Below are 26,924 nucleotides of genomic sequence, written 5' to 3' on the forward strand. Positions count from 1 at the left end.
TTTAAGAAGATCAGTTTTAAGGAGCAGATTGAACGATTTTGTTGTGGACTTCCCAAAGAACTTTGAGATACTGTCTGGAAAGGAAGTCTAAGTCTATACAACAGTTGATGGGACACGCGAAGCAAGGATTTGCTATACATTCAAGTACCTTGACTTACCCATCAGATGAACCTTCAACAAGTCATAGCAAAAACAATCGACGAAGAGATAGACGACCTTCACTAAGTGTTTTGAATGTGGAGAAGGACATATCGCTACACGGTGCCCCAAAAGGGCACAAGAATGCGGATGATTGGCAGATTGAAAGGACAGCAGCACGAGGCGATACTCGTTCCAAAACAGAGTTTTTTTTTTTTTTTTTGGAATTAGCATTATTTTGCTTTATGCATTTATGAAACAAGACTTTTTGGAAGATGATTTTAAATTTTGAATAAAACTAATGTTTTATGAAAGAATCTGTTAATTCTGGAAAAAGAGCAAAATTAAAAATGAGATGGAGCAATGACAGCTCCAAAATGAATCTGATAACGAATCATGAGTCACGATTGATTCAATGGAATGAATGACTCGACCACTCTGTTCAGTATGAACTTAGTGATGGATTGGGATCCTCGGAAATGATTCTCGCACACGACAGTGCATGAGCCAAAAAATCTCTATAGACATGATCGCAATATGGGATTAGTTAACCCGACATCAATGAGGTCCAAAATGGATCTAGATATGGTTACTGAATACGTTGCTGGGAGTCATTGTCTGAGATTTGGAATGAATGCTTCTGTGATTGATTGTCACGTGATGTCATGTGCAGTGATGTCACTGTCGTCTTTGTACATGTGCTAGATGTGTTGTGTCTAGTGCGTTGGGACCAATAGTTAGTGTCTACTAAGACAGTTTATGGCCTGTCTGTTTTGCAAGCGTAATCGAGGGCGATTACAATTCTTTCAAGAGGGGGGGATATGCCACAAAAATTGATGACGTGTCAATTATGCCCGAACACGCGTGCTGATTGTTCGGATTCCCGGATTCTGCGTTGACATGCTGACATGGCAAGCGATATGGACGCTCACGTGGCAACAATACGAAACACCCAAAATTTTCGCTGACAGATTGATGTGGCAAGCTATACGGACAGGCCCGCTTTTTGCACTGACAGCTGTATAGAATCTCCGTAAATTGCGGTGAATGCTTTTTGGGCAGTTTTTGGAGCCAGAAGCTTTTGAACTTATTTTTACTTTTAAGTTTGAAGCTTTTGGAACTTTTGCTTTTGAGTTTAACTGATTTTGGGGCTCTACTTTTGGCAACCCTTTGTAAGAATAAAAGAGCCCTAAGGGCCTCACTTCTCAGAGCATCTGGACGTAGAGTCTGAGAGCGGAGGACCCTACGAGAGTTGTACTTTGCTCAAAGATTAATATAAAAGAAATACCGAAAGGGGCACCAGTCTTTAGGGCCAATCTCTTTGGGCACGGAACTAGCCGGGCCGTGTCAACCAAATTGAAGTTTGAACTGTGATTTTAAAGTTGTGGAGTATTTTAAGTGAATCTCTCTCGTGTCGCGATAGAATCTAGACTTGGGGTGCCCAAGTTTGTTACATAGGTTCATTGCTTGGATCTACAGACTGGAGTGAAACTCCAGTGCTTTGGACTCTCTTGGAGAGTTTACCCGCGAGATGCGGGAGATCGGGCATCATTACGCGACTACATCCGGAGCTTGGCTTGGATGGTAGTGCAGTTGCTCTTTCACACTCGTGATCATTTGGATTGCTACGTTCAGAGTTACTTACACTCACCCTCTGTAACCTTATAGCAAACTTATCCCCCGACCTACACAGTAGGCCCCTCCCAGCTCATTCACATTGAGACCCACACCGAGATGCAGTTTGATAGCATTGTTGGCACGGATTCTGTTTTGGTTGACATCGGATGATTGGAGGCAGGAGATACAGACAAGATGGCACAAACAGATTAGTCTGGCTTTTCCTCTTCTCAGAGGATCTTCACAACACAAACTTCTCAATCTAGCTTCCCTACTCCTACAAGATTGATCACGGTGCAGACAGCTTGGTCTGACCACACCTCTTCTCAGAGGCCCTTCACAACGCAGAGTGTTGAGTCTTGCTTTCCCCTCATCTTGGATTACCCTACCTACTGACGGGACACCATTCGGTGGTGGTCCGTGCGATCTCTCGGTGACTGCTGCAGCTTAAGGTAGCTTCTACAGTGCAAACTGTTTAGTCTCGCTTTCCTTGTTTCGAAGAACGTTTACAACGCAGATTGCTACATCTGGCCTTCCTGGAGTTTCACACAGTTTAGCTACCTGGCCATGCTCGGTTACAATTCATGCATTGACAGGCTTTCGGTCATGCTGATGACGGTTCTTGGGCTTCCCCGTTTTCTCCAGTCAGTTTGACTACAGACACCACAGATCCTCTTGCAAGTCTATTGGCACTTCTTTCATGAGAAGGAGTTGTTTTCACACTCAGTTTGGGACCTTCACGCAATATCTTCACCCTGTATGGACGAAGTACAACAATTTGCTACGCTGCTCATGATGACACTTTACCATGGAGATTTCTTGGCAGTTGGGACACCCAAGGCTGTTGCAGACGTCTTCATTCTTTGCCTCACATCTTTGGCTTCACGCAGTTTGTTCAGTTTCAAGTGCTGAGAGGGGGTGTTAGACTTACACCACTCTGCTGCTTCACATAGGTATAGGGCATACTTGTACGGCTAGTATGTCTCTGAGCTGGACACCCATAGTCGAGGTTGTACCTGATCCGACCGCCCGAGTTTGAGGCCGATCGTCCACCTTGTCTGGACGTCCACATATATATTTCCATATATCGTTTTCTTGTTGGGTCGTGGGGTATTTTATATGGCATTGCTCTACCTCCCCTTGGGCACCTATATATGGGGCTAGGGGGTACCCACTTCCACAGATCACAGATCTCATCTGGTTATTGTGTATTGGGTCTTTTGCTTATGGTAGTCACGGGGAATTGATCGCCCCCTCTTCACCATATCCTCTCTCTCTCTCTCTCTCTCTCTCTCTCTCTCTCTCTCTCTCTCTCTCTCTCTCTCTCTCTCTCTCTCTCTCTCTCTCTCTCTCTCTCTCTCTCTCTCTCTCTCTCTCTCTCTCTCTCTCTCTCTTTTCCGCACGCACGCACTCTCACAATCTACACCCAAAGGACTACCCCCAAGATTGGAGTTCTCCAAAGGGAGATATGGAAGAAGCATCCAAGTGTTGCTGATTGCGGGAGTAGGAAATAGATGTCCCCACTAACTGTCAACACTACGTGCAAACCTGTCATCCAAAGGATCGTGTCAAAATCTGCTTTCGAGAAAACCGCCCATAGAAGGTTGCAAACCTCTCCCGTAACTAGTGCTAATAAGCTCACAAAAGGACAAAGGAATGACCAAATCAGTAGGGCCACACTACGACCTGGGAAGGAGAGAATATGGAGATAGGAGAAGTCCACATTCTAACAAAACCTCCTCAAACTATTTTCATTGTCGGTTGAGGACCTGGCAACATATGCTTCACCTCTAACACTCATCCAAAGAAGTCGGATAATCAAACAAGAAGTGGTTTTGGACATAAAAGTATCCCCCTTTTCCTATCAAAGCCAACTCCAACACATCCACTTGAAAATACACCTAAATTGCTTCATATTGGATTAACAAAAGTCACATGAAGCCAGAATTGGAACTTCCATCCTTAAATGGACAAGGGAAAGTCAAAGAGCACCCTCTACTTCAAGAGGGAAAGAGATCCCCTCTCTAATCCATAATCCATAATCTGGTATAAAAAGTGTAACCGAATCATCATCTTGCTACCCAACGGATAGGTGTGCCTTTGCCAAAAGCATAGCAAATATGCCAATCTATCTACTTGAAGAAAACATAACCATAAAAACTTGCTCTAGAGGTGTTGAAGAAGATCCTACTACTATCCAAACACTTCTCTTTGAAGAAGAAGCTGGAAATAAATAGCTCCCCCCTCTAGATCCTCTGGTTCTTATGTTGCCGAGGAACTTGGATTCTTGTGGTTCTTGGGTTCTTAAGGGTCTTGAGGTTCTTGGGGGTCTTGAGGGTCTTGGGTTCTTGAGTTCTTGAGGTTCTTGAGGTTCTTCTTTAGCTTGTAATCTGTGTTAGAGAAGGATCTTCACTTCACCGGAGCTCTTCTCTATCCCGCGGGCACACCCCTTGGCGGCCTTGAGCTCACACCAAGGTTGCTTTTCCCACCTCACGTCGATTGGCCGGCCATTAAGTGCACGGTCCGCTCTCAATGAGTGAAAAGAGAAACAAGGGGAGGCTAGACAAACCCTTCTTTCTTGGGTTTCCTTTCACTCTTCAAAAACACGATTAGGAATCAACACGCCCAAGAGGTCTTGGGTTACGTGCGACCGCAACAAGCAAAAAAATTCTTGTGGTTCTTTCCTTGAGTGATACAGAACACTGTCAAAGCTCTAATACCAATGTAAGGTGCAGCGGAAGTGAATGTTGAACTTTGCTCAAGATGAGTGCGAACTATGCTCAAGGTTCTTTTTACTTACGCAAGGGAGAGCCTTCCGTTTCCTTTAATGAGAGAGTGCAATGGATGCAAACAAAGTGGTGAACACTTTGAATGAAGGTACTGAGACTGAGAGATAGAGAGAGAAGAATACGACACCAAAATGTTGTCAAACCCTCCTCCGAAGGCCCCACTCTCTATGGCGAGAGCGATCTACCATTGATTGCATAAATCTCTACAATGCTTGGGCTTACCGACAATGTCGACGACGATGAGGATGACGACGAGACGGGCTCAAATCTGAAAATACTAATGACTGAAATCTGCAAATCTTTATCTACTGAATTCTGACTCTATGTCGGTGACGATGTCGATGGCGATGATGCGACGATGACGCGCTGAAAACTGAAAACGCTGGTGCCTATGAGGGTCTTGTCGCAACGAATCTGCAAAACGCTAGAATGTTCTACAAATGCAAAAATGCTAGGGCTGATTCCTGTCCTATTGTGGAGACGCTAGTGATCTGCTGGGTCTCCCAATGCCGGGGCTGATCTGCAATGCAAAAACGCCAAGCTTCGAGATGGCTGAAAAACGCTAGGTCTGCAAGTTTACAAAACGCTAGGTTTGCTGGAGGGGATCTTGCTGAGAAGGTATCTGTTGAACCTTGGTTCCTGCTGCCTCTTCTGCCAAAAAGTGCTAGGCTAGGTTTCTTATGTACTTGACTATCAAAATTGCCCTACCTAGTTCCCAACAAAAGTCACTTAAAAATAATACGTGAAAATTGGCTAAAATAGGGAAAATAGGTTTTCTGCACTGTAAAATGCTCTTGATAGAATCTGATGGAAATCTGATGATCATGCTGTGTGCAACCAGAGGATATGCATCTACTCTAAGTGTCTGGACATGCACGGTCTACGAACAGACTCACAAAAGTGCCAGATCACTGCCTAATCTAGGCTGACTGAACTGAATTGAACCCATGTCATGAAGTAGCTTGTCCACGTACACATAGGGTTAGATGTGCACGCGACATCCCCTCCTTTTCAAAGTGAGATACTGGTACCGAACTGCAGGACATCGAGAGAGACCGCCAATAGCGTCTGGAATCCTGGAAAGGACTCTTTGTCGGCCCACTCTGATGCGTAGGTCATGCGATACTTGAACTTCATAAAGGTACGCAACGCTTGCTTCTCTGAGCCGCGCCGAAAGCGACACAAAGTCATATGTGGCTCCTTCAATGCTTCAACTTCGTCTATAGTCATGCGTCTACCTTCTTCAAGAATCTCTCAAGATGAAAATTCATGAAACCACTTCCAACACAAAAACATGAACATACCATTCCATGTAAAGTGACTGGAAAAATACTATATCTTCGAAAAAACTGTGCATGCAATGCAAATGAACAAAGTGACGGAGTGCCAAACCGTTCATCAAACATACGCAAATAATAGGATCGAATCTTGACTTTCTGATCTAAATCAATCAATTGTGGCAAAACACAATGGAAATGCCTATGCTTGATGCCCAATCCTTCTTGTGCTCTTTCTGATACCATGTCATGCCAAGGAAGAGACATGGAATGTGAATACCTTGAATGCAAACATTTCATCATTTCACGAATAATCTACATACATTCGTGCTCATTCATGAGTGAATCGTGCTCAACGTACAATATGTCATGCCTATGAAAAGAAATCACATAAGGACGGTGACTAAAATATAGGAAAGCATCACGAATGAAACACTCGAACAATGCGTACTGACTAATCATTCGTACACATAATACTTCCTATGGGGGTTCTTTGGACCTCGACTCGAGAGCCAAGATTGGTTCTTCGTGATCGATCAAATCTTCCTGTGGTGGTTCTGTGGACCTTGACTCGAGAGCCAAGATCAGTTCGTCGTGATTGATCGAATCTGCAATGAGATTATCTTCACTAGGAAAAGCATCAACTAAACCATCATCCTTGTGAACAATCACATCATTATCTTGCAAATCATCATGCTCGTAAATAATCACATCTTGATCATGCGAATCTTGTCAATCTTCGCCTGCACGTTAGAAATGAGAGATGAAGAATGAACAACTTGCTCTCCACGAATGACAATGGGAGAGTCACTTTTGGCATTGAAAATGAACGTATTTTCCGCCCAATCAATGAGAGGATTATGCTCACGAAACCATCGAATGCCCAAAAGCATATCACATCCTGAAAGAGGAGAGACTACAAATTTCCTGCGGAAGGACACTTGTTGAACAGTGAACAAAACATCAAGGCACTCTTGCATGATGAGAGAGTCCATACCGGAAGAGAAGTTTGACATCTCAAAAGGAGACATCTTGCGAACCTCCAAGCGGGCTCTTTCCACAAGAGAGTCACTAATCAAATCATGCATACTGCTTGGGTCAAACAATATGAAAAAACGCTGACCCTTCACATGACCATAACACTTAATGAGAGACTCATGAATGGGAGGATCATGAGAGACTTGGGTAACACTCGTGTTCTCATTATTGCATAGACAGAGGAAGTGAGTTTTGGGGATTCTTTAGATTCATTAAAGTCAAGCTTAGCACATGTCCTTTTTATGTGACTCTTGATGTGACAATGAAAACAACAACCTTCCTTAGAATAAATGGTTTGCTCTTCCGAAGTGATGTATCCTCCTAAAATTCCTTGTTCTACCTTTTCGTTTGGAGTGAGCTTAGGTTTAGCAATTGTGTTAGCTTTACCCTTAGGTTCATTTGATGAGTTCTTTTCTGAGAGACTATTGGAAGATTGGTTAGAAGCGTTACCGTTCTTACCATTCTTACCGTTCTGAGAAGTTTGAGAGGTCCTTGTGGAAGTCTTGTTTTCCTTAGGCTTTCCCTTGTTGTGCTTTATCTCCTGTGCGAGAGCAATCGCTACCGCCTTGTTGAGATCGATTGGATCAAGTACTTCGACATCAAACTTGATATACTCGTCCAATCCATAAAGGAATGCCTCTTTGTGCTCCGCATCCGATTTGCGTAATTGAGTGCCGAGCTGCAAAACACGATTAGAGAAAGATATAATTGGCATATCACTTTGCTTGAGACCGCGCCAATCGTCTTTCAACCATGCTAGGTACTGTGGGGACATAAACCGCGCCTTGAGCTTGTCTTGGAAGTCGGCCCAATTGAAGGAAAGGGGCGTGACTTCCTCGGCTTCCTCTAGGTACGCGATCAGCTGGGCTTCTTGCCATGCGTGGTACCAATTAATGGCATCACCGGCAAGGTATATAGCTAAAGTCAAAACCTTGCTATTCCCTGTCTTCTTAGTTGTTGCAAAATAAGCATTAAATTGATGCAACCAATAATGAATAATCGTAGCATCCATCTTACCATCGTACTTACTGAACTGGATCTTCTCAGTGTCGGGTTGTTGGAGTCCGAATCTCGGCTTGCGCCACTTGATGAACTACCAATGTCTTTGGCCGGCTCGGGTTTCGAGGTGAGAACCTGTTGGACCAACACTTGCATTCATAGGTCTCTCTGTATCTCAACGCTCTATCTCCAAGGCCGCTCGTCTGTCTTCGGCCGCCAAGCCCGCTTCGCGATCCAAGGATGCTTGTCTATCTTGGCGTTCACACTCCACGGCACTGCGATTCGCTTCTTGTTGTGCCATCATGTCTATCATCAACATGACCAAAGCCTCCATAGGATTGGGTGCGATCCGACAAGCCCTTCTTTCTTGGGTTTCCTGTCATTCTTCAAAAACACGATTAGGAATCGACACGCCCAAGAGGCCTTGGGTTACGTGCGACCGCAACATGCAAAAAAAATTCTTGTGGTTCTTTCCTTGAGTGATACAAAACACTGCCAAAGCTCTGATACCAATGTAAGGTGCAACGGAAGTGAATGTTGAACTTTGCTCAAGATGAGTGCTCCGAACTGTGCTCAAGGTTCCTTTTACTTACGCAAGGGAGAGCCTTCCGTTTCCTTTAATGAGAGTGTGCAATGGATGCAAACAAAGTGGTGAACACTATGAATGAAGGTACTGAGACTGAGAGATAGAGAGAGAAGAATACGACACCAAAATGTTGTCAAACCCTCCTCCGAAGGCCCCACTCTCTATGGCGAGAGCGGTCTACTATTCATTGCACAAATCTCTACAATGCTTGGGCTTGCCGACGATGTCAACGACGATGAGGATGACAACGAGACGGGCTCAAATCTCAAAATACTAATGGCTGAAATCTGCAAATCTTTATCTACTGAATTCTGACTCTATGTCGGTGACGATGTCGATGGCGATGATGCGACACTGACATGCTGAAAACTGAAAACGCTGGTGCCTATGAGGGTCTTGTCGCAAAGAATCTGCAAAATGCTAGGATGTTCTGCAAATGCAAAAAAGCTAAGGCCGATTCCTGTCCTGCTGTGGAAACGCTAGTGATCTGCTGTGTCTGCCAATGACGGCCCTCTTCTGCCAGAAAGTGCTAGCACTAGGTTTCTTATGTACTTGACTATCAAAATTGCCCTACCTAGTTCCCAACAAAAGTCACTTAAAAATAATAAGTGAAAATTGGCTAAAATAGGGAAAATAGGTTTTTTGCACTATAAAATGCTCCTAATGGAATCTGATGATCATGTTGTTTGCAGCCAGAGGATATACATCTACTCTAAGTGACTGGACATGCACGGTCTGCGAACAAACTCACAAAAGTGCCAGATCACTTCCTAATCTAGGTTGATTGAATTGAACCGAACCCATGTCATGAAGTAGCTTGTCCACGTACACATAGGGTTAGATGTCCATGTGACAATAACATGTTACAAGCTTGGACAATCCAAGCCAAAAATCAATAACACACAAACAAAAACTGCAAAATCATTGAGCTTTACTAGAGAGAGAGAGAGAGAGAGTCGACAAGGCACCACGGAGTTCCGCACCCAAAAAAACTCGCCTCAAAGACTGGCTCTCCTCTCGATATTTCTTTATTATTGCTCACAGCAAAGTACGGCTCCCAAAAGTCCTCTACTCTCCGACTCTACGTCCAGATGCTCTGGAGAGTGAGAGGCCCAAGGGCTCTTTTAAACTTACATGGAATGCCTAAAAGCAAAGCCCCAATAGCATCAAATTCAAAGCACTTTCCCCCAAAAGTATCTGCTCCCAAAAGCTAGAGTTGAGAAATCAAACAGCAGAATGTACGAAAATCCGTACAACCTTCCACGTGGCACCAACAATGCAAATCGAGGAAAATCCGTACAATAGTTGCCACGTCAACATGTCAACGCATGTTATGGAAATTATCTCCAAAGTTCAAGCTTCGGGATATTTTGGGTTAGGCCCCACAATCGGTGCTCAAATGTTCTTCGGATTCCGCTTCTCTTGTCCACTCGGCCGTTTCTCTTCCAATTGGGCATGCCACATCATCACTGTGTCACATTCCCCCCTCTTAGAAGAATTGGTAATCGCCCTCAATTACGCTTGCAAAAACAGTCAAGGATAGAAAACTTTCTTCATTAGACATTGACTCTACGACATATGTACTCATGCACCAGACTCCGCACTTCTACAACGACATCAATCACTGTCAAGAGTCTGAGGTACAAATCCTGATCATTGTAACCATTTAGCAATCACATCCAAACTACATTGATCTTTTCAAGGATGTCTTGATCTACTAAATCTTGTTACTATCATATTCATCCTTTCATTTCACATTTCAATCAAGAAAACCATGCCCATGACTATCCCCACAAGACAATACATCCACATAGCATGCAGTTCACAAAATCACACACTTAGTTCACATTGAACATCGCGTTTTCAATCATTCGATCTAGCCATCTCATTCCGTCCAAAACTCTTGATGCACGTAGATCACTGTGCAACCATCACATCGTTCTGAAACTATTGATGCACTCACAACAATATCTAGTCATCTCATCCAATAGACATGTTGATACACTAGAACCTTATTCAATTCACAATCAGTTCTCATTCACTTAGCCATCACATCCAGATCTCCCCGATGTCTAGATGCACTAAGTTCAAATCATTCATCAGACAAAATGCTACAAACATTTCATCTTTCTCTACATGTCTCTAACAATACACACATGAAAGAGCACATGTTTTTAGTAACTAGTTCAATCAAGGAAATTTCCAATTCAATGCACACAATTCATAAATTCGTTCTGCAAAATATTGTCAGCCCGTCAGTACCCTAAAATCTCAAAATTAGTGACTTTATTCAATCTAACAATTTGTGACAAAGAAGTGGAGTCGCTTCCCTCTTGTGCAATCCGCACCACACCAAATTCAACCTTGCTGAATTATCGGTAACTTTTGGCGTAGACACTGCTAATAGCCGAAAAGCTTCAAGGTACAGCTCTCTCTGAAGAGAATTTGAGAGGTTCTCTTCCTCCATCCACTTTGCGTCGAGGGCCAAAAAAAAAAGTACCCTTTACCAAATTATCCGGTTGACCTAGCTTACCTTTATATTCTTTTCTTGTGCCCTTTGACCTATTGGTAGCCCTTCTGGCCTCCCTGTAGCCCTTCTAGCCTCCTTGCCCTTGGCATCTACTCGCTAGATCCCTTTCCTTTCTTTCCTTGAGCACTATTGGGACCTGTGGATAGCCTCACTAGCCTCCCATATCCATTGGCACGTTAATCTCAATTGTCGGAACCTTGAGACGCACTATCAGCCAATCCCCTTTCTTCTCTGAAATCCTTTGATGAACTTGCATTTGGTTCCCTTGATTCATTCTCTTCACTTGAAGACTCTTGCCCTAGTGATGTGGATACTATCTTGTCCATAGGATAAGTCAATGAGCCGTCATGTATTCCAAATTCTTGCTTAGCATGTCCCATAAGTCCCTGAATAGAGTCAAACTTCTATCCTAGACAATACTCTCAAATCGCTTTTGGCAAACACAGGAAAACCACTCAATCTGGTCCCTTAAAGTAATCTTTTGAAACGAAGACATTGGCAAATAAGTGCCCGGTAGTAGTCATCCAGTGTATCTTTCTTAGTCATTCTCAATTGATGCCAAGCCACGATGACATCTCTTTCATATTCGTCTGATATCCACGTCGACGTGAATTTTTTTTTTAACTTTTATCCACGTCGCAAGTACTTCTCTGCGTAATAACAAAGTAGACGGCCATGTCTGTGCAATTCCTTTGTAAGATGCCGCTCTTCACACCTTGGATTGTTCCGTGAACGAACTGCTCTATAAACTCAAGGGCTAGATGGGTGACTAGGTAGCTTGAAAATGTCTCCAACATGACGGCCTGACCCCCTTCCTTGAACTCCTTGGTCTTCTTGCTCATCTGTTCACTGTCAGAAAAAGCTCTCCACCTCGAAACTCGACTTCCGGCCAAGAAAATCCGTTGATTTCTTCTTCTTTCGAGAGTGCTCCAAGCCTTTTATTATCTAATTCATCTTCTTGTCAAGAGCTTTGTCCAATTCTTTCTACAAGTACAGCTTCTGTATTTCTCCACTCGTTTGTCCTTTCAGCTTTCTTCCCGACCTGAGAGGAGAATTAATGGCCTCACGCCATCTCGAGTGTATCTCATCAATCGAGTAATTCTTCAGGTGTTTCGCAAATCTCGGGTCTCTGGAGTACTACATGAATCTTTTCACACATGTCAACCCACAGTCGACGTTTGTACTCCGCTTTGACAAACTTCTCCGCCAAAAATTTGTCCAATTCTTCTTTCTTTTTCCCGCGCCCGGTTTCAACTTTTCTTTGCCTTCCCATCTCTTTCACCTTCTCCACAAGAACCGAACTGGCATGCCAACTGGATAGACCCGAGGTACACACAATTGCAATTGCTACTCACACTGCCAACTGCTCTTGCACATGAGACCATTGACACGGTCTCCACATACGCTACCCTAGCCTCCTAAGAAAGCGAGGCTCTGGCGGGATCTCCTCCTAGCAAGAGAATTGATCTGGAGGAAAGAGGGAAATATGTCTCGTGTAGACGGAACATCCCCTCCGATGTCTGCACCTCTATTGTGGTGCTCTGCATCGTGGTGATCACATCGTCTTCGTATAACCAACAAAAACACTAGGGATGCTGCCCCCCCGCCCCACCTCCATACACCTCCTAGGGTTGCCCAATGGGGGCACCTTGCACCACAAAGATTGTGCACACTATACTCCCAAGGTACCCTTGCTCCTACCTATATAGACCCAGAGGTCTGGGTTGGCCAGCTGTCCACCAACTCTAAATAGGGAAGCACCAAAGGCCCAATGGACTAGGAAAAAATACTCGCAAGGCTGGGAACAATGCTCCCAACCTGTAGGAGCCTAATGGCCATGGAACCAAGTCAAATCTTAAGGCTAAACATGGCTATCCCGACATGAGAAACAACCTCACACTTGGCCGAGCACAGCCACAAAACAGCCCTCACTCCCTAACACCTATCCTTGGGAAAAACTGACCGACCGGACGAATCGAGAGAGATGAGAACTTTAACAAGTCCCCGCTTGTACTGTTTGGGTATCAATGTATAAAGACTTTCTAGCATTTGGGCACACTCTCTCCCTCTCGCGTTTTTCACTGCACTTGCATTTTCTCTCTCCCTTGAAGATACCCTGGCAACCTCCCTTCTCCTTGCTAGCGCCAGGGTTTTCCTATGTTGTATCACCCCTACAATGTGAGCTTTAATGCAAATGATGTTTCCGTGCCTGTTCGGTGGACGATACACGTAAGGATGTCGATTCCGACTCGCGATAGATCCGAGGTCTATTGACTGCCTGGTCCTGAGAGGAGGTTTGCTCGCGGTTGCAACCGAGATAATGACCCAATTCAACCTTTTCCGCTGCACCTTGGACATGGTATCAAAGCCACGGCATGCTCTTGAGTCGAATTGGTGATTTGTGCGAGTTTTTGGTTCTGAAATTTCACGACCGAAAAGAGGCAGCTTGCTGTTTTTCACTCATTTGAGACCGATTTTGGCTATAGTGAGCAGATTTGAAAGTTTCCCTTCATCCACCTCAACATAGCCTTGTCACATGCCCAAGTTCTCTCATTCAAAGGAGGAGTGATGATTCGTATTTTAACTCGGTCCATGATTGAAGAAGTACAACGAGAGGAAGTTCATAATGGAGCAACCATCAAAAAGGAGTGGTTAGTCCCAATTCTATACCGACGTAAGTGATCAACCAATCAAGATACTTGCACTTCCTACCTTTCCCACACATCGGCAATTGAATGGCTGCAACTATGCCATTTGGAAAGCAACCATGATAGTAGTCTTCGACTCTTACGCGCTTAGAGGCTTCGTTTTGAGTAATTTTCAAAAGCCAAGAGATCCTTCGGGAGTGAAGCTATAGGAGCGTGTCAATGCTCAAATCCAATCATTTATCACCCCAAATAATACAACATTTGTCATCAATCACATCCGATTGATGAAGGACACGAAGCAGATTTGGTATCGGCTTTTGTAATAGGCTTGGACACTTGAAGCGAAAGATTTACAACAACACACATGAGAAAACTACAAACAATTGAACTGAACTTGGAGAGAGCGAGAGAGAGAGAGAGAGAGAGAGAGAGAGAGAGAGAGAAGGGGAGAGTGTCACCAGCCAGTGGCAATTCCATTTTTGTTTATTTTCTCTTTCTTTGGGGAATTTCGTTTGTTTTACCTTTTGGAAACACCCCTCTGGAAATCTAATTGCCCTGCATTGCATAGTCGGTGTGGAATTGTTCAGAGAGAGTCCAGGCCTGAGGGCTAAAGAGCACTAAGGTTGGACAAGGACTATGGTTAGCCAAAGTGGGGTCATTGGCCAGCCAAAGCGGAATCCTTTGCTAGAGTTCTGGGTGTGGCTGCAGTGTACAAAGAGGGTCAGATGACCTAGAAGAATGTAATGGCAGAAACTGCTAAATTTTAGGGACTGCTATTTTTGGACGGCAAAATGTCTTCGAGTCATTACGTGCAGTTTGACATGGGGATCATTTTGTTACTCTCTGGCCAAGTCAACAGAGGCTGAAGACCCAAGGATCTAAAGCGGGAAAATGCACAAATGAGTGACAGTTGGCACTCTGAGGCCAGTTTACTACTTAAAGAGAAGGCAAAAACGTGATTTTCAGCTATGAGCTCGTTTTTGAGTGCTGTCACAGATGGGAGAGCTTCAATGGAGTGTTGGCTTACCCTCTATGTACAGTGAGGTGCAGGATGTCATGACCTGCGTACCTCTCACTGCTCTCTCTCTCCCCTATTCTTTATGGTTATGCCCCTCTAGTGGGCTCATCAGATTGACCAATGTACAGCTGTGTGGGTTCATGCGTGATTGCCGAGGCAAGAGCCTCTTGCACAGGTACTGGATTAGCTAGCGGCTAATCCCCCGCAGGTACAGGTGATTCGGAGAGGTTTCACGTGCGAAATCTCGTCTGATTCAAAGGGCAAGTAGCCCTACAGGTGCGGGAGCTTGAGGTCTTGCTACAGATGCGACCGGCACGCGAAACGGAGCCCAAAACAGGGAATTACAGCTTGCTGTGTATTTTTGCAGGTTTAGGGTTTTGGCCCTAAACGGACCCTAATACCCCCAGGAGGTTCGGGGACGCAAGGGGACCGTTGTACAGGTGATCTGGCGCATTTTCGGGGCAAAAAACAGAGAATTCAGCGTGCTGCAGATTCTCGCCAGGTTTTGCAAAGTGTCCGTATGCGTCGGGAAAGTCATCCAATACGTGGGAATACTGATTGTGAAGGGTCCTAGTACAGTTATGTTGCCGAAATCGGGCCAGAACAGTTGAAATCGAATCGTGATTGGGTTCATTCTAAAGCTGTCATTGCTCCCGATTGCATTCACATGCAATTTCGTCATGATCTCATTCTCGATTTCACATGTTATTTGTTCACATATAGCAAGATTTTCCAGAAAACATTAATTTCATACACAAATCAAAGTTATTATCGAAAATTCCTATTTCAAAATTGTTCGTTCATAAATAAAGCAAACTATTGCCAACTCATCAATATCTTTTATTCAATTTTCTATCCAGTATATGTTTTGGAGCCCAGTTCTGTTTCAGTCTATCAATCGTTCTCATTCTTGTGTCTTTCTGGGGCACCGCACAAATAAATGTCCTTATTCCCCACAGTCAAAACACTTTCCCATCTTGAGATATTCTTCTTTCTCTTCCTCTATCCATCAAGGACGTGTATCTTTCTTTCCTCTTCTTCTGTCATCATTCGTTGAAAGTTGATCTGTTGGATAAGTCAAGTTACCTGAATGCATAGCAAACCCTTGCTTAGCATGTCCCATCAACTGCTGTATGGACTCCAATTTTTGTAATAAGCAGTAATTTTGTATCTCTTTGGGCAGTCCACAACAAAATCGCTCGATTTGCTCCTTAAAATTGATCTTTTTAAAGGATGAAGCAAGTAGAAAAACATCTCAAAATCTCTCGCAATAAGTATCCAGAGTATCTGTCACGTGACACATCCCAACCCTATGTGTCCGTGGACAAGCTACACCACACCAAGGTTCAGTCAATTCAATCAAGTCTAGATTAGTAGTGATCTGGCACTTTTGTGAGTCTATTCGTAGACCGTGCATGCCCAGTCACTTAGCATAGATGCATATCCTCCGGTTGCACACAGCATGATCATCGGAATTCCCATCAAAATCCATTAGCATCAGTTAGGGGAATTTTCCAGTGCATTTAGCCTATTTTCCTATTTATTGGGATTTTCACTTATTATTTTTAAGTGACTTTCCTACAAAAGTAGGTAGGGCAATTTTGCTAAGTTAATATATAAGCAAACCAAAGTTCACACTTTTGGCAGAAGAGGCAGCAGGAGCTTCCCGCTCAACAGGCAACTTCTCAGCAATAACCCCCCTCAGCACCCCCAACGTTTTTGGACCCCCATCATCGCGGGCAAGTTCCCATCCCTGGCGTTTTCCACAGCAGGCCATCGCCATCACCCTCAGCATCATAGCGACAGCAGATGCTCATGATCGCCATCAGAATTCCCAGTTTTGCTGGCGTTTTTTCCCAGTTCAGCACCAGCGTTTTGCTAAGCAGCAAGAAGCCTCAGCGTTTTTGACCTTCAGCCCCAACCTGCCGCAGATACACAGCATTTTCAGCCTTTAGCAAGTTAGCAGATACATCCCAGATCGGTTGCAGAAATTCCCCCATCTTTAGCCCAAGAAAACGCAGCCAAAATAGTCATTTTCAGCCACCGAAACAGTCCCCGAATTCAGCGAATAGAAGAACCCAGATTTCAGCCATCAAGTCGTTGTCGTCATCACCGTCGTCGTCATCGGCATAGTCCCATTGCATCAGTCCATCGCATTTGCATTGTACGCATTTGTGCAATCAAGTAGACCACTCTCGCCGACGAGAGTGGGGCCTTCAGAGGAGGGTTTTACAACCTCTCAGGTGTCGTATCTCTTCTCTCTCCTTCTCTCAGTCTCATTCACTTGCACGCACAATATCCACTCACTTTGTTCGTGATCATAGCACTCTGCACAAAACGGAAAGCTCTCTCTTTCCCTAAGAACTAAAAGGAACCTTGAGCAATAAAGATCACTAATCTTGAGAAAATACAACATTCATTCCGCTGCACCTAACAGTATCTATCTTCACCGTCCTAAGATGATTCCATGTGGTAATCACCTCACGTTCATACTCTTGAGTGAGCCACGAGGAAATAAAAAGTCTCTTGAATTTTAGTCACTTTGTCGGTGCTTCTTTTCATACCAAAACAGTGGACCACCATGTCCGTGCATTTCCTTTCAAACAGGATGTTGCCCTTCTAATCTTGGAGTGCTCTGAATAGGGGCCTCCAAAAAAAGCTATGTCAAACAGTTGAATAAAAGCGAGGGCCTTGTGTGCATCCCAAAAACCTAAAAAGGTATCAAATTTTATTGCTTGTCCGTCCTCATTGAATTCTTTGGTCTTCTTGCTCTTATCTTCAAAAAAGTCGTATTGATTGGCTCTATAAAAGTGCTTCCTCTTAGAATAAAACATATGGTCATTAGAGTTCAAGTTCTCAGTAGAGGATGAATCCTCCTTAGAAGTGTCAGAAAATTTCCGAGATCTGCTTTTCTTGGCCTTCTTGTTTTGTGCGTGTCTTTGGGTCTTTCATCGTTTCTTGCCCTTTCTGTCCTCATCACTGGAATCAGAAGAGGACGAGTTGTCGAAACTGTCAGAAAGGGATGAGGACAAACTGGACACACTCTCACTCTTCTTCTGTTTTCATGCATTTGCAAAAGAAGATTGTCGACTCAAATAATATGTCCCCTTGCTGCGTCTCTTTGGAGGCTTCGTGGTCTTCAATATTTGATTGACTCGTCATTCGATCACATCATCAAGTTTATTTTCAGTGTACATTCGCGGGGCTGGTGGTTACTTCAGTACAGACTTTAATGGTGAATTGATGGCCGTACGCCATCAAGAATGCACCTCATCGGTCGGATGTCAAGTTCAAAAAATTGTGTATTGAGGATCCTTCGAATACTGTAGCATATGCTTGGCACAAACTTCAACCTGCTGTTGACGTTGCATCTCCATTTGTTCGTACTCCGTAGGCCGCGAAGGCCCGTACTCTTGTTCTGATTGCCCGTTTGAATTTCCCATACTTTCACCCAATCCGAAGTTGTCGAGTGGGTTAGTCTAATTCTTGCGGGAATTGTCATTTGAATCTATGTATGTCGCGGTAAAAGGATCGGATTTCCCGATAGTAGAGAAATCGGCTGAGCTCTGATACCACTGTTACAAACTTGGGCACCCCAAGTTGGAAATCGGGAACGACACACGAGAGAATCACTTAAACTTCACAATTTTATCACACTTCTAAAACAGAATCGACATGGCCCGACGTAGTTCCGTGACCAAAGGTATTGGCCCCAAAAATCCGCGCCCCTTTAGATATTTATTTTTATAATAATGCTTGAGCAAAGTTACAACTCTTGCAGGACCTCTGCTCTCAGACTCTACGTCCAGATGCTCTACAGAGTGAGGCCCCAAGGGCTCTTTTATTCTTACAAGGGATGCCCCAAAAGCAATTAGTTCAAAAGCAGCCAACGCAAATTGCAAGAATCCGTACAACCTGCCACGTGGCACAGCCAACACATTTCACGGAATTTTCGTACGTTGTCCACGTCAACATGTCAACAGATTTTTCGGGCATGTTCGTATGGCACGTCATCAATTTGTGACAAATTCTTTGTTTTGTGCTCCGATTCGCATGTCGATAGCTCCTTTGGGTAGCTCTTGAGCTCCCGCACATATAGGGTTACTTGCCCTTTGCTTTGAGGGAGATTTCTCGTGAGAAGAAATCTCTCTAAATCATCCTGTTCACCCGTGTACATGCTTTGAATCAATGATTAGCTAATTCGGTACCTGTGCAAGAGCCTCTTACCTCGGCAATTGAGCATAGAATCCCCACAACTATACATAACATATGAAAAGCCCTTGCGCTGGGCATCACGACTATGTATTCAAAAGGGGAGAAAGATGCACGAGAGCAGACTCATCGTGCTACATAAGACAAAGAAGGCAAGCTTTTTAGTAAAATTGTGATCACCTGCACCACTATTTACACACAATTGTATTCACAATGGCTCGAAAATCAGCCCTCCCCCTCCCCAAATTGATTTGGGCACCCCCTCCTTACACACACTGTGATCACCTGCATCCACTACTCACACTATATTCACAATGTCTCAAAATCAGCCCTCTTCTTCTCTCCAAATCAATTTGAGAGCCACCTCTTTGTTGAGGTGTCCAACAGATGGTTCTCCAGCTAACAAGTGTCCAGTTTACTCATTTGGTTTAATTTCCTAGTACCTACCAACTTATGAAGTCTCTCCGAGGGGCCTAAGTGACTTGATTGAGCTTAGCCAATCCTTTACTAGTCAAATTTCAACGCATCAATCGACTCATCTTGTGGCTGCCTCGCCTTGACTCTTGTGGGTGACGCTCTCGGCCATTGGCCGTGTCACACTAGCCATGCAATGTTCGAGCATTTGTGACTTCCAAAAGACGGTCCCAAAATTAAATAAAATCAAGGGAAAGAAACCAGCAAATAAAGTTATTGTTTTGTCAATCTCATTACATACCCCCCTCTTGAAATCGCAAACGTCCTCGATTGCATGCATGTTATACATGCCAAAGATGATTTAGTGTGATCAACGCTCTTTTAGCATCGCATGTATTCGCAAGAAAAACTATCAAATATGAGTACAAATGACTTAATGTCGCTAAATTAGCTTTATCTGATAGAAAAATAATTCTTTATTGGATTTATAAGTGAGAGGGTTTTCTCTCTTTGGACACCAAGAAAATAATTCTAAATGATTACTGGAATTATAAGCGAGGGTTTTTCTCACTGGAGACATCCGAGTACATATATTTCTAGTGCGTCATTCAGAGTAATAACGGGAGCACTGTGAACGGGAATATTCGTAAGGCCACCAAGAACGAGTACTTCTGATGCGTCACATCGAATGGGTGACAAGGAGCATAGGAAAGAAGTATTCGACTATTAGGGAACGAACATCTCTGATGCATCATCGCGAAGGAGATTGTATCATAAGTTCGGTGGGAAAGGACTAGGTGATGGGAAATTTCTACTACGTCACATGGTGGGTGATGGGAGCATCGAAAAGGGAATATTCCATAGTCATGAGGAAATTCCAAACTCTTAGAATTGTGCACAAGAATGAGCAAGCACTTGAATGAAGATGGGTCCAGAGGAAACTTTGAGGAGATATAGATGCTTTCTGAGAAAGCGGGTTGCTTTTTGGGAAAGCAGATGCTTTTCCATAACTAGGCCTATGTTAGCATTGCATTTTTCCATGAGACTCCATCCAAGGACCCCTGAGTTGTGATTGTGTAAGCATTGTTTTAAACTTATGAGGTTTTATTGAATTTTCAACAAGTTCAGACCATTTTTAAAATAGGCCGGCCGTCCACTTAATAAGAGGGCAGCCACCTGGTAAATATGGTAGCAAAAATCCAGCGCCCCCTCTCCCTTGCTTTTCTTGGCAGCAACCAAGCGATTCCTCTCTTCAACCCTAGGCACCCCCAAGCTGCCCTATTCTTGCCGAGAGGATATCCCCTATTCCTGCCGCTTGCCAGGGGCAATAAAAGCGAACTCTCATTCTTGGGACAAGAAAGGCCAACACTAGAGAATGGAGGAGGCTGCTGCAGATTTCCAACCACGAAGGTCATGCCGCCAATGACCCCCATGGCTAGCCAAGTGGACGAGAAGTCGCCATGACTAAATAAGCAAGTTCCATCACAAAAAAGTGCCTGCGGAGAGTGTTTCCATCGCGACAAGTTGTTGTTTTTCTCTGTCTTCAGCCAATAAATGTTGTAGATGGGTCTGTTTCACGAAGAGGAAACCCAAGAACACACCTCTTCTATGTGTAGGATTGGAAGAGAAGGTTTTCCGTAAAGAAATCTCTTCCAAAAAGTTGCTTTTCTAGAATCAAGTTGCGTTCCGAATGTCGAGACCTCACAAGTAACATTTTCCATGTTTTGATCTCTGAGTGTTTGTTTGCAAGTGTACTCTTTCTACACAAGGATGTAGGAGCAAACGAAGGCATGGGCATCAGCACGACAAAAGCGCTCTGAGGAACTAGAGCCGGATCAGCCCAAGGGTTTCATTCCCCGAATTTGGGGAGTAGATCCACGGGTCTAAGAGTGGCCATTAGGATTTCTACAGAGGAGGACTCTGGGAACAGAGTGGGAAAAGAGTTGCAGGGATGCCATGCCCTGAGTTTGGAAGGTGAGATCCAAAGGCGAGAGCCTTGGTTCTCGAGGATTCGAAATAAGGAGCAGAAATTCCTTGGAATAGGGTCATGCCCTAGGAATAGGAGGCGGAGCCTCTAAGTACCATTAAGTCTGATTCTAGAGCGAACGTGGTAATACGCTCACTTCAAGTGCTTGTATGGACTTCTCCACAGTAATAAAGATACTCTTACGAGGGGGGGCCAGCCCATCTTCTGGTCCCCAAGACAGTGTCAATCTTCTCACTCTTATTCTCTATTTCTCTCTATATCAATTGGCTTCAATATTAAGTGATAAATTCTATTTATCCAAGTATATTTTATATTGTTGCACTCCCTTTGTGACACTTAATGAAATCTTCACACTTTTGTCATTTCTGTCTATCATAGAAGTGAGCATTGTACCTTTAACATTTGTCAAGCAATGTACACTTCCATTGCACTGAATCCTTGTGTACATGAGAAGTGCTAGCTCTAGGATCACCCCCTTTTTGAGTACTCCATAACCTTTGACCTTTGCTCTATTGAAGTGATCTAGGTTGGAATTGGGTTGTAAACCAAAGGCTTCAAGGTAAAGTTGCAATACATTTGGTGATTCTACCAATTCACTTTCTTTCATCCAGTTCTTGAACTTCACCAAATAACATCTTGCAACTTTTCCCTTAACTTTTCTTTCTTTATGTGTCAATCTCCTCGGGTATCAAGATCTCATCAAGTTCCTCAACTCCAACTTGATCTTTATCCGGCATATCTTCCAAGTTCCAGCACATCTCCCACAAAAGATCTTAGAAGACTCACATGAAACGCATTATAAATCTTCCAGTTGTCTGGCAACTTCAGCTTGTATGCAACATTGTTGACCTTGTCAATTACTTGAAAAGACCCATAGTAGCGCATATTGAGCTTTGGAAACAACCTTTCCTTGCTCTTCATCTTCTTTAATCTTGCCTTTTCAAATCGCAATAAAACCCAGTCACCAGGTGAAAACAAGAGTTCACGTCGATGACGATTAACAACCCTTTTCTACTTCGCCCGAGTCAAGCTTAATTTTCTTATACATTTCATCCATATTTTCTACATATTGATCTGCTTTGAAAATCTTATCTTTTGTGTGCAAAATGGGAGGTATCTTTTTGCCACCCTCAACAATTTCTAAGGGTACCTTGCTTGTTGACGAATGCATTGTATTGTTCTATGCATACTCAAGCAAAGGTAAATATTTTGTTCCCACTTGCTCTTATTTTCCGACACATAGCATTTAAGCATGTCTAAGATAGTAGAATTAGCCTCTTCTGACTATCCATCAGTTAATGAGGATGAAAACTTAAGCGTTTTGCCCATATTTTCAAACAAGCCTCTCCAAAACAAACTTGTCATGCAAGGATTACGATCTGTGACAATTGATTGTACAATGGTACTTAAACACATTGTACATGAACAATGATACCATTACATCAAATTTTATCTTCTTCCTGACATGAATAAAATGGGCATGTTCGCTAAACCTACAAATAATGGTCTATATACTATCATTCCTTGTTTGCATTCTCGAAAGATTAAAGATAAAATCCATAGCAATACTTTCCTATGGCTTATCTGGAATAGGCAATGGTTGTAACAACCCTCATGCCTTTTGCTTGTCAAACTTAACCTTATAGCAAATTGCGCATGCTCGCACAAAGGCGTCCACATCTCTCCTCATAGTGGGCCAATAAAAGAATATCTCGACCGCTTTCATCGATGCATCAATACCACGATGCCCAACATACAGTGGTGTCAAAGGTGGTAGCGGAAGATGCAATGAAGACAAGAATTCGCTCGTGATTCGGCGACTCCGACCTAGAACACCTGCAATGCCAAACACATGAACAAGGCACACTTGTGAAGAAGAGAGATCACTGAGGCAAAAAGAGAAAGAACATCTGAGAGAGAGAGAGAGAGAGAGAGATGGGAAAGGTTGTCCATGCTCATAACAATCTGCTCATACAAGTGACCAAGGGTAGTCCTACATAGAACTGAAATGCCCAATGGATAGACCCGACACACAACTACGACTACTACGAACATTGCCAACTACTCTTGCACTCGAGACCACTGACACGGTCTCGTCATGGATATCTTCTCCAACATGCTCTGAGAGCATAGAACTTAGAAGTGCATCTCCTCCTGGCTAGATCTAGATGTGGATCTAGAACTCGATCAAGGAAACCTGCCACTGCGGGGTCACAAGGGCCTATGAGAGACTGCCTTGAGAAGGCCTTGCACCAAGGAGACGATGTCACGATCCCCGAGCTCTGCTATTGCTACCCACCAAAAACGCTAGGGTTGAGTGTTGCTCTCTGGCTGGGGGAGAGAAACGCTGGGCTAAAAGGGAAAAAGGCTAGGGTTGCAAGTACCCTCTGCCCCTCCTAGGGCTTGCCCTCTAAGGGTGTTGTCACCAAGAGGTGTATTTTTCTTGTTGCCTTCTTGAAATATATACTACATATTGTTATTTATTTTATTTTTACCTGTTTTCCCCGGAACCCTTGAGAAGGTGCAAGTGGACATTACATGGCCAGTGTGAAACGGCTACGGCCGAATGGGTTTCTCACATCAAGAATCTAGGTCGATCAGTCTGGAACTCGTCGGGCCAGTTAGCACTGAATTGCGATGAGTATGGAAGCTTGTGTACGCCAAATGGAATTTGGGCCACTCGGCAAGTCACTTACAACTTTATAAGTTGGTGAGAACTAGGCCAAAGGGGCAAATTGGACACGTGGTAATAGGAGAGCAACCTGCAAGCCAACACACGCTCTCCAGACTCTCATCCCAAGAGGGGGCGCCCAAAAATGAGGGCTGATTTTTAACATAAGTGACCTACAGTGTGTGTGTGTGTGTGTGTGTGTGTGTGTGTGTGTGTGTGTGTGTGTGTGTGTGTGTGTGTGTGTGTGTGAGAGTAGTGGGTGCAAGTTCACATTTAATAAAAAAGCATGCCTTCTCCTTTGTCTCATGTAGCGCGATGATTTGCTCTCGCGCATCTCTCTCTCGCCTTTACACATATGGTAATGCCCCATTGGTTGGGCTTCTTAGTTGATCATGTACAGTTCTGAGGGTTTTATGCATGTTGCCAAGGTAAGAGTCTTCTGAACAGGTTATCGGATTAGCTAATTGCTAATCCCCCACAGGTATGCATAGTTCCATCGCCAAGGTTTGCCAAGGTAAGAGTCTTCTGAACAGGTTACTGGGTTAGCTAATTGCTAATCCCCCGCAGGTATGCATAGTTCCATCGCAAAAGATTGCGAATTTGGAGAGTTTTCCCGCGTGAAAACTCATCCAAATTACAAGGGAACAGTACCATTACATCCAGCTCTTGGGACACACGTAGACGTGTTCACTCCGCCCAAAACGATCCAGAACGAGAATTACAACCTGCTGTGTTTTTTTGCAAGTTAAGGGTTTCCCACCTAAACTGAGTATTAGCACCTGCAAGTACACGGTTTTGGGCATCCGACAATGGCAAAACATGGAATTAACGAAAAGCTTCTAAAATGCGACGGGATCCGACCTAGAGGTGTGCTTTTGACCTACAGGGATTTTGGCGCCCTTATGCTGCCAAAATCAAGTCAAAAACCTGCGTTTTCAGCCCTTGACAGGTTTGGACAGATTGGTGAGAGTTTGATCTAAGGGTTCGGATTTAAACTAAGGGTGATTTCTTTGCCTTTCTCATTCTTCAATGTGGCTCCTTGCCCCAATTCTTCAACTTGGAGTTTCCAAACCCGTGCTTCAACTATCACACCATTCTTGGTGCCATGGCATCCCCAAAGAGAACATCACGACCCTTTAAAGGTATGATGTACAAGTCCTCCTGTCCAACATAACTTGAGCATGTAAACAGAGTACGCCTAAACAAGGTTCGCGGCAACGTCATGCCCTGGCTCTGCCAGAGTTGCATCCATTTAAGGTCCCATCTCCTCACGTTTTATTCCCAGCTTCGTTGTGAAGATCTTCATTGTATCATTGACAATGTATTACATGAAGCCTCAAGGTATCCACGCATTCGAAGTTATCCACTAAGATCCTTGTAATTTCAACTTCCATTACTTTATGTTGTAGGTGGCTGTGTGGGTGGCATAAAAAGTCATGTTTGATCCCCAGCGGCATCTTTCAGATTTCAATTGACCTCAAAAAAAAAACTATTTTGATTTAATACGTTATCTTTGTGAGAGAGGTAAACGTGCACCCTGAAGCTCCACCCAAGTAGCTCCCTATATAATGTGGTCGTGCGAGTATGGGCACAACAGAAAGGGATGGAGAGAGAGAGAGAGAGAGAGAGAGAGAGAGAGATATGGTGTAGACATGAGGGGTGATAGAATTATATGAACAACTTTATGGTGGAAGGAAGTGCTCTTACACAGCTACACGATCTGGAGAGAAACTGCCTGAGGCAGCTTTATACTCGAAGCGGCAGAAGTAGTCGTCATTGCCAACAGAATCAAGCTTGGTGTAGTTGCGGAAGGTGTGAACAGTGCACTTGCCCTCAATAGTATCCGCACTCTGCTCATCAAAGTGGTCTGAAAGAAAGAGCTCCTTGCTCCCATGGAACTGACGTCGCCCTCCAATCGAATCCTCAGGCCTATAGTACCATCGCACCCGGACCCTCACATTACTCTTACTCCCCTCCTCAATCTTCTCAAGCTTCGCAACGTAAGGTGGTTTATCAGAATCATGTGCCCGCATCAAAATGCAGTCCCCAACTGCACCCACAAAGCCAACACACATCAACTATGGAAACTGAATGCTGTCAAGAATCAAAGCTCTGTTGAAGCATAGCTTAAATAAGTAAGTGCTGAACAATGGATTACAATTTGCACGCAACTGCTGCTAAGTTTAGGCGGAAACTACAACAAACAAAGTCTACATGATTTTTTAGAGACCTCGTGCAGCTCCGTTCCATAAACAGAATGGAAGCATCGTAGTACAAGAAACAAAACCCTTTTTTCAAGAGGAATAGTCCCGCACGTGAGAGAATTTTAGCTGTCAAAGCGTAAATTAGGAGCTGGAAACAACAAACACTTGCCTTTAACTGTCTGTTTGGTTCCTTTGATAGTGTACGAATCAAGCACTTTCTTCTTCGTCTTCGCCATGGCTGCTTCAGACCTCCACGAGCAAGCAGCACCTCAAGTTAATCTGCGCCTATGGCCACCTTGAATCTCACGAATTCTTGCGACCCAACACAACAAATCTGCTAAATTGGTGAGTGCTCGACAAATTTTCAAGACCCCGACTCGCTACACCTGCATGATGGGGTGTCTGTTGCGCAGGCATCAGCAGCTACAAAACCCTCACTTCCATATCCATCTCGATGTGCAAAAGTACACAAAGGGTGGAAAATCAAGCTGAGCACGTTCGCCTTAATTGGGATTAGGAAACTCCTAATTTCTTGGTTAGCAGAGTGTTTATGGGTGGTCCCTTCAGTCCCAGAATCCAGATTATTATTTGCCTAGTCTACTGCCCTTTCACTTTTGAAAAAGCAAATGCAAAGTGCGCGCGCGCGCGTTTGTGTGTGTGTGTGTGTGTGTGTGTTTTTTTCTCTAGGGAGGATGTGACTATAAGAGCCGAGTCGCACCCGGTTGTCGCAAGGAGAAGCACGCGGTCACACTCTGTGGATGTTTTTTAAAAATAAGCAATTCAACATAACATTGCA

General features: G+C 44.0%; 1 protein-coding gene across 2 annotated transcripts in view; it reads right to left on the reverse strand.

The window, feature by feature from the left end:
- Positions 1 to 26,697, reverse strand: part of LOC147440328 (chromatin remodeling protein EBS-like) — a 33,112-nt gene extending 6,415 nt beyond the window's left edge. Inside the window, exons 1-2 of one of the 2 annotated variants that reach the window (XM_086530112.1) lie at positions 26,298 to 26,696; positions 25,632 to 25,974 (exon numbers count right to left, since the gene is read on the reverse strand). In XM_086530112.1, coding sequence (XP_086386238.1) covers positions 25,632 to 25,974; positions 26,298 to 26,364 — 410 coding nt within the window. In that variant the 5' untranslated portion in view covers positions 26,365 to 26,696. Of the gene's footprint in view, positions 1 to 25,631; positions 25,975 to 26,297 lie in introns of both variants that reach the window. The other variant, XM_086530111.1, reaches the window with a different exon arrangement.
- Between the last annotated feature and the right edge of the window lie 227 nt (positions 26,698 to 26,924).

This window comes from Adiantum capillus-veneris, chromosome 15 (genome assembly GCF_014529385.1).
Source record: "Adiantum capillus-veneris isolate H3 chromosome 15, ASM1452938v2, whole genome shotgun sequence".
Classification (NCBI taxonomy): Eukaryota; Viridiplantae; Streptophyta; class Polypodiopsida; order Polypodiales; family Pteridaceae; genus Adiantum; species Adiantum capillus-veneris.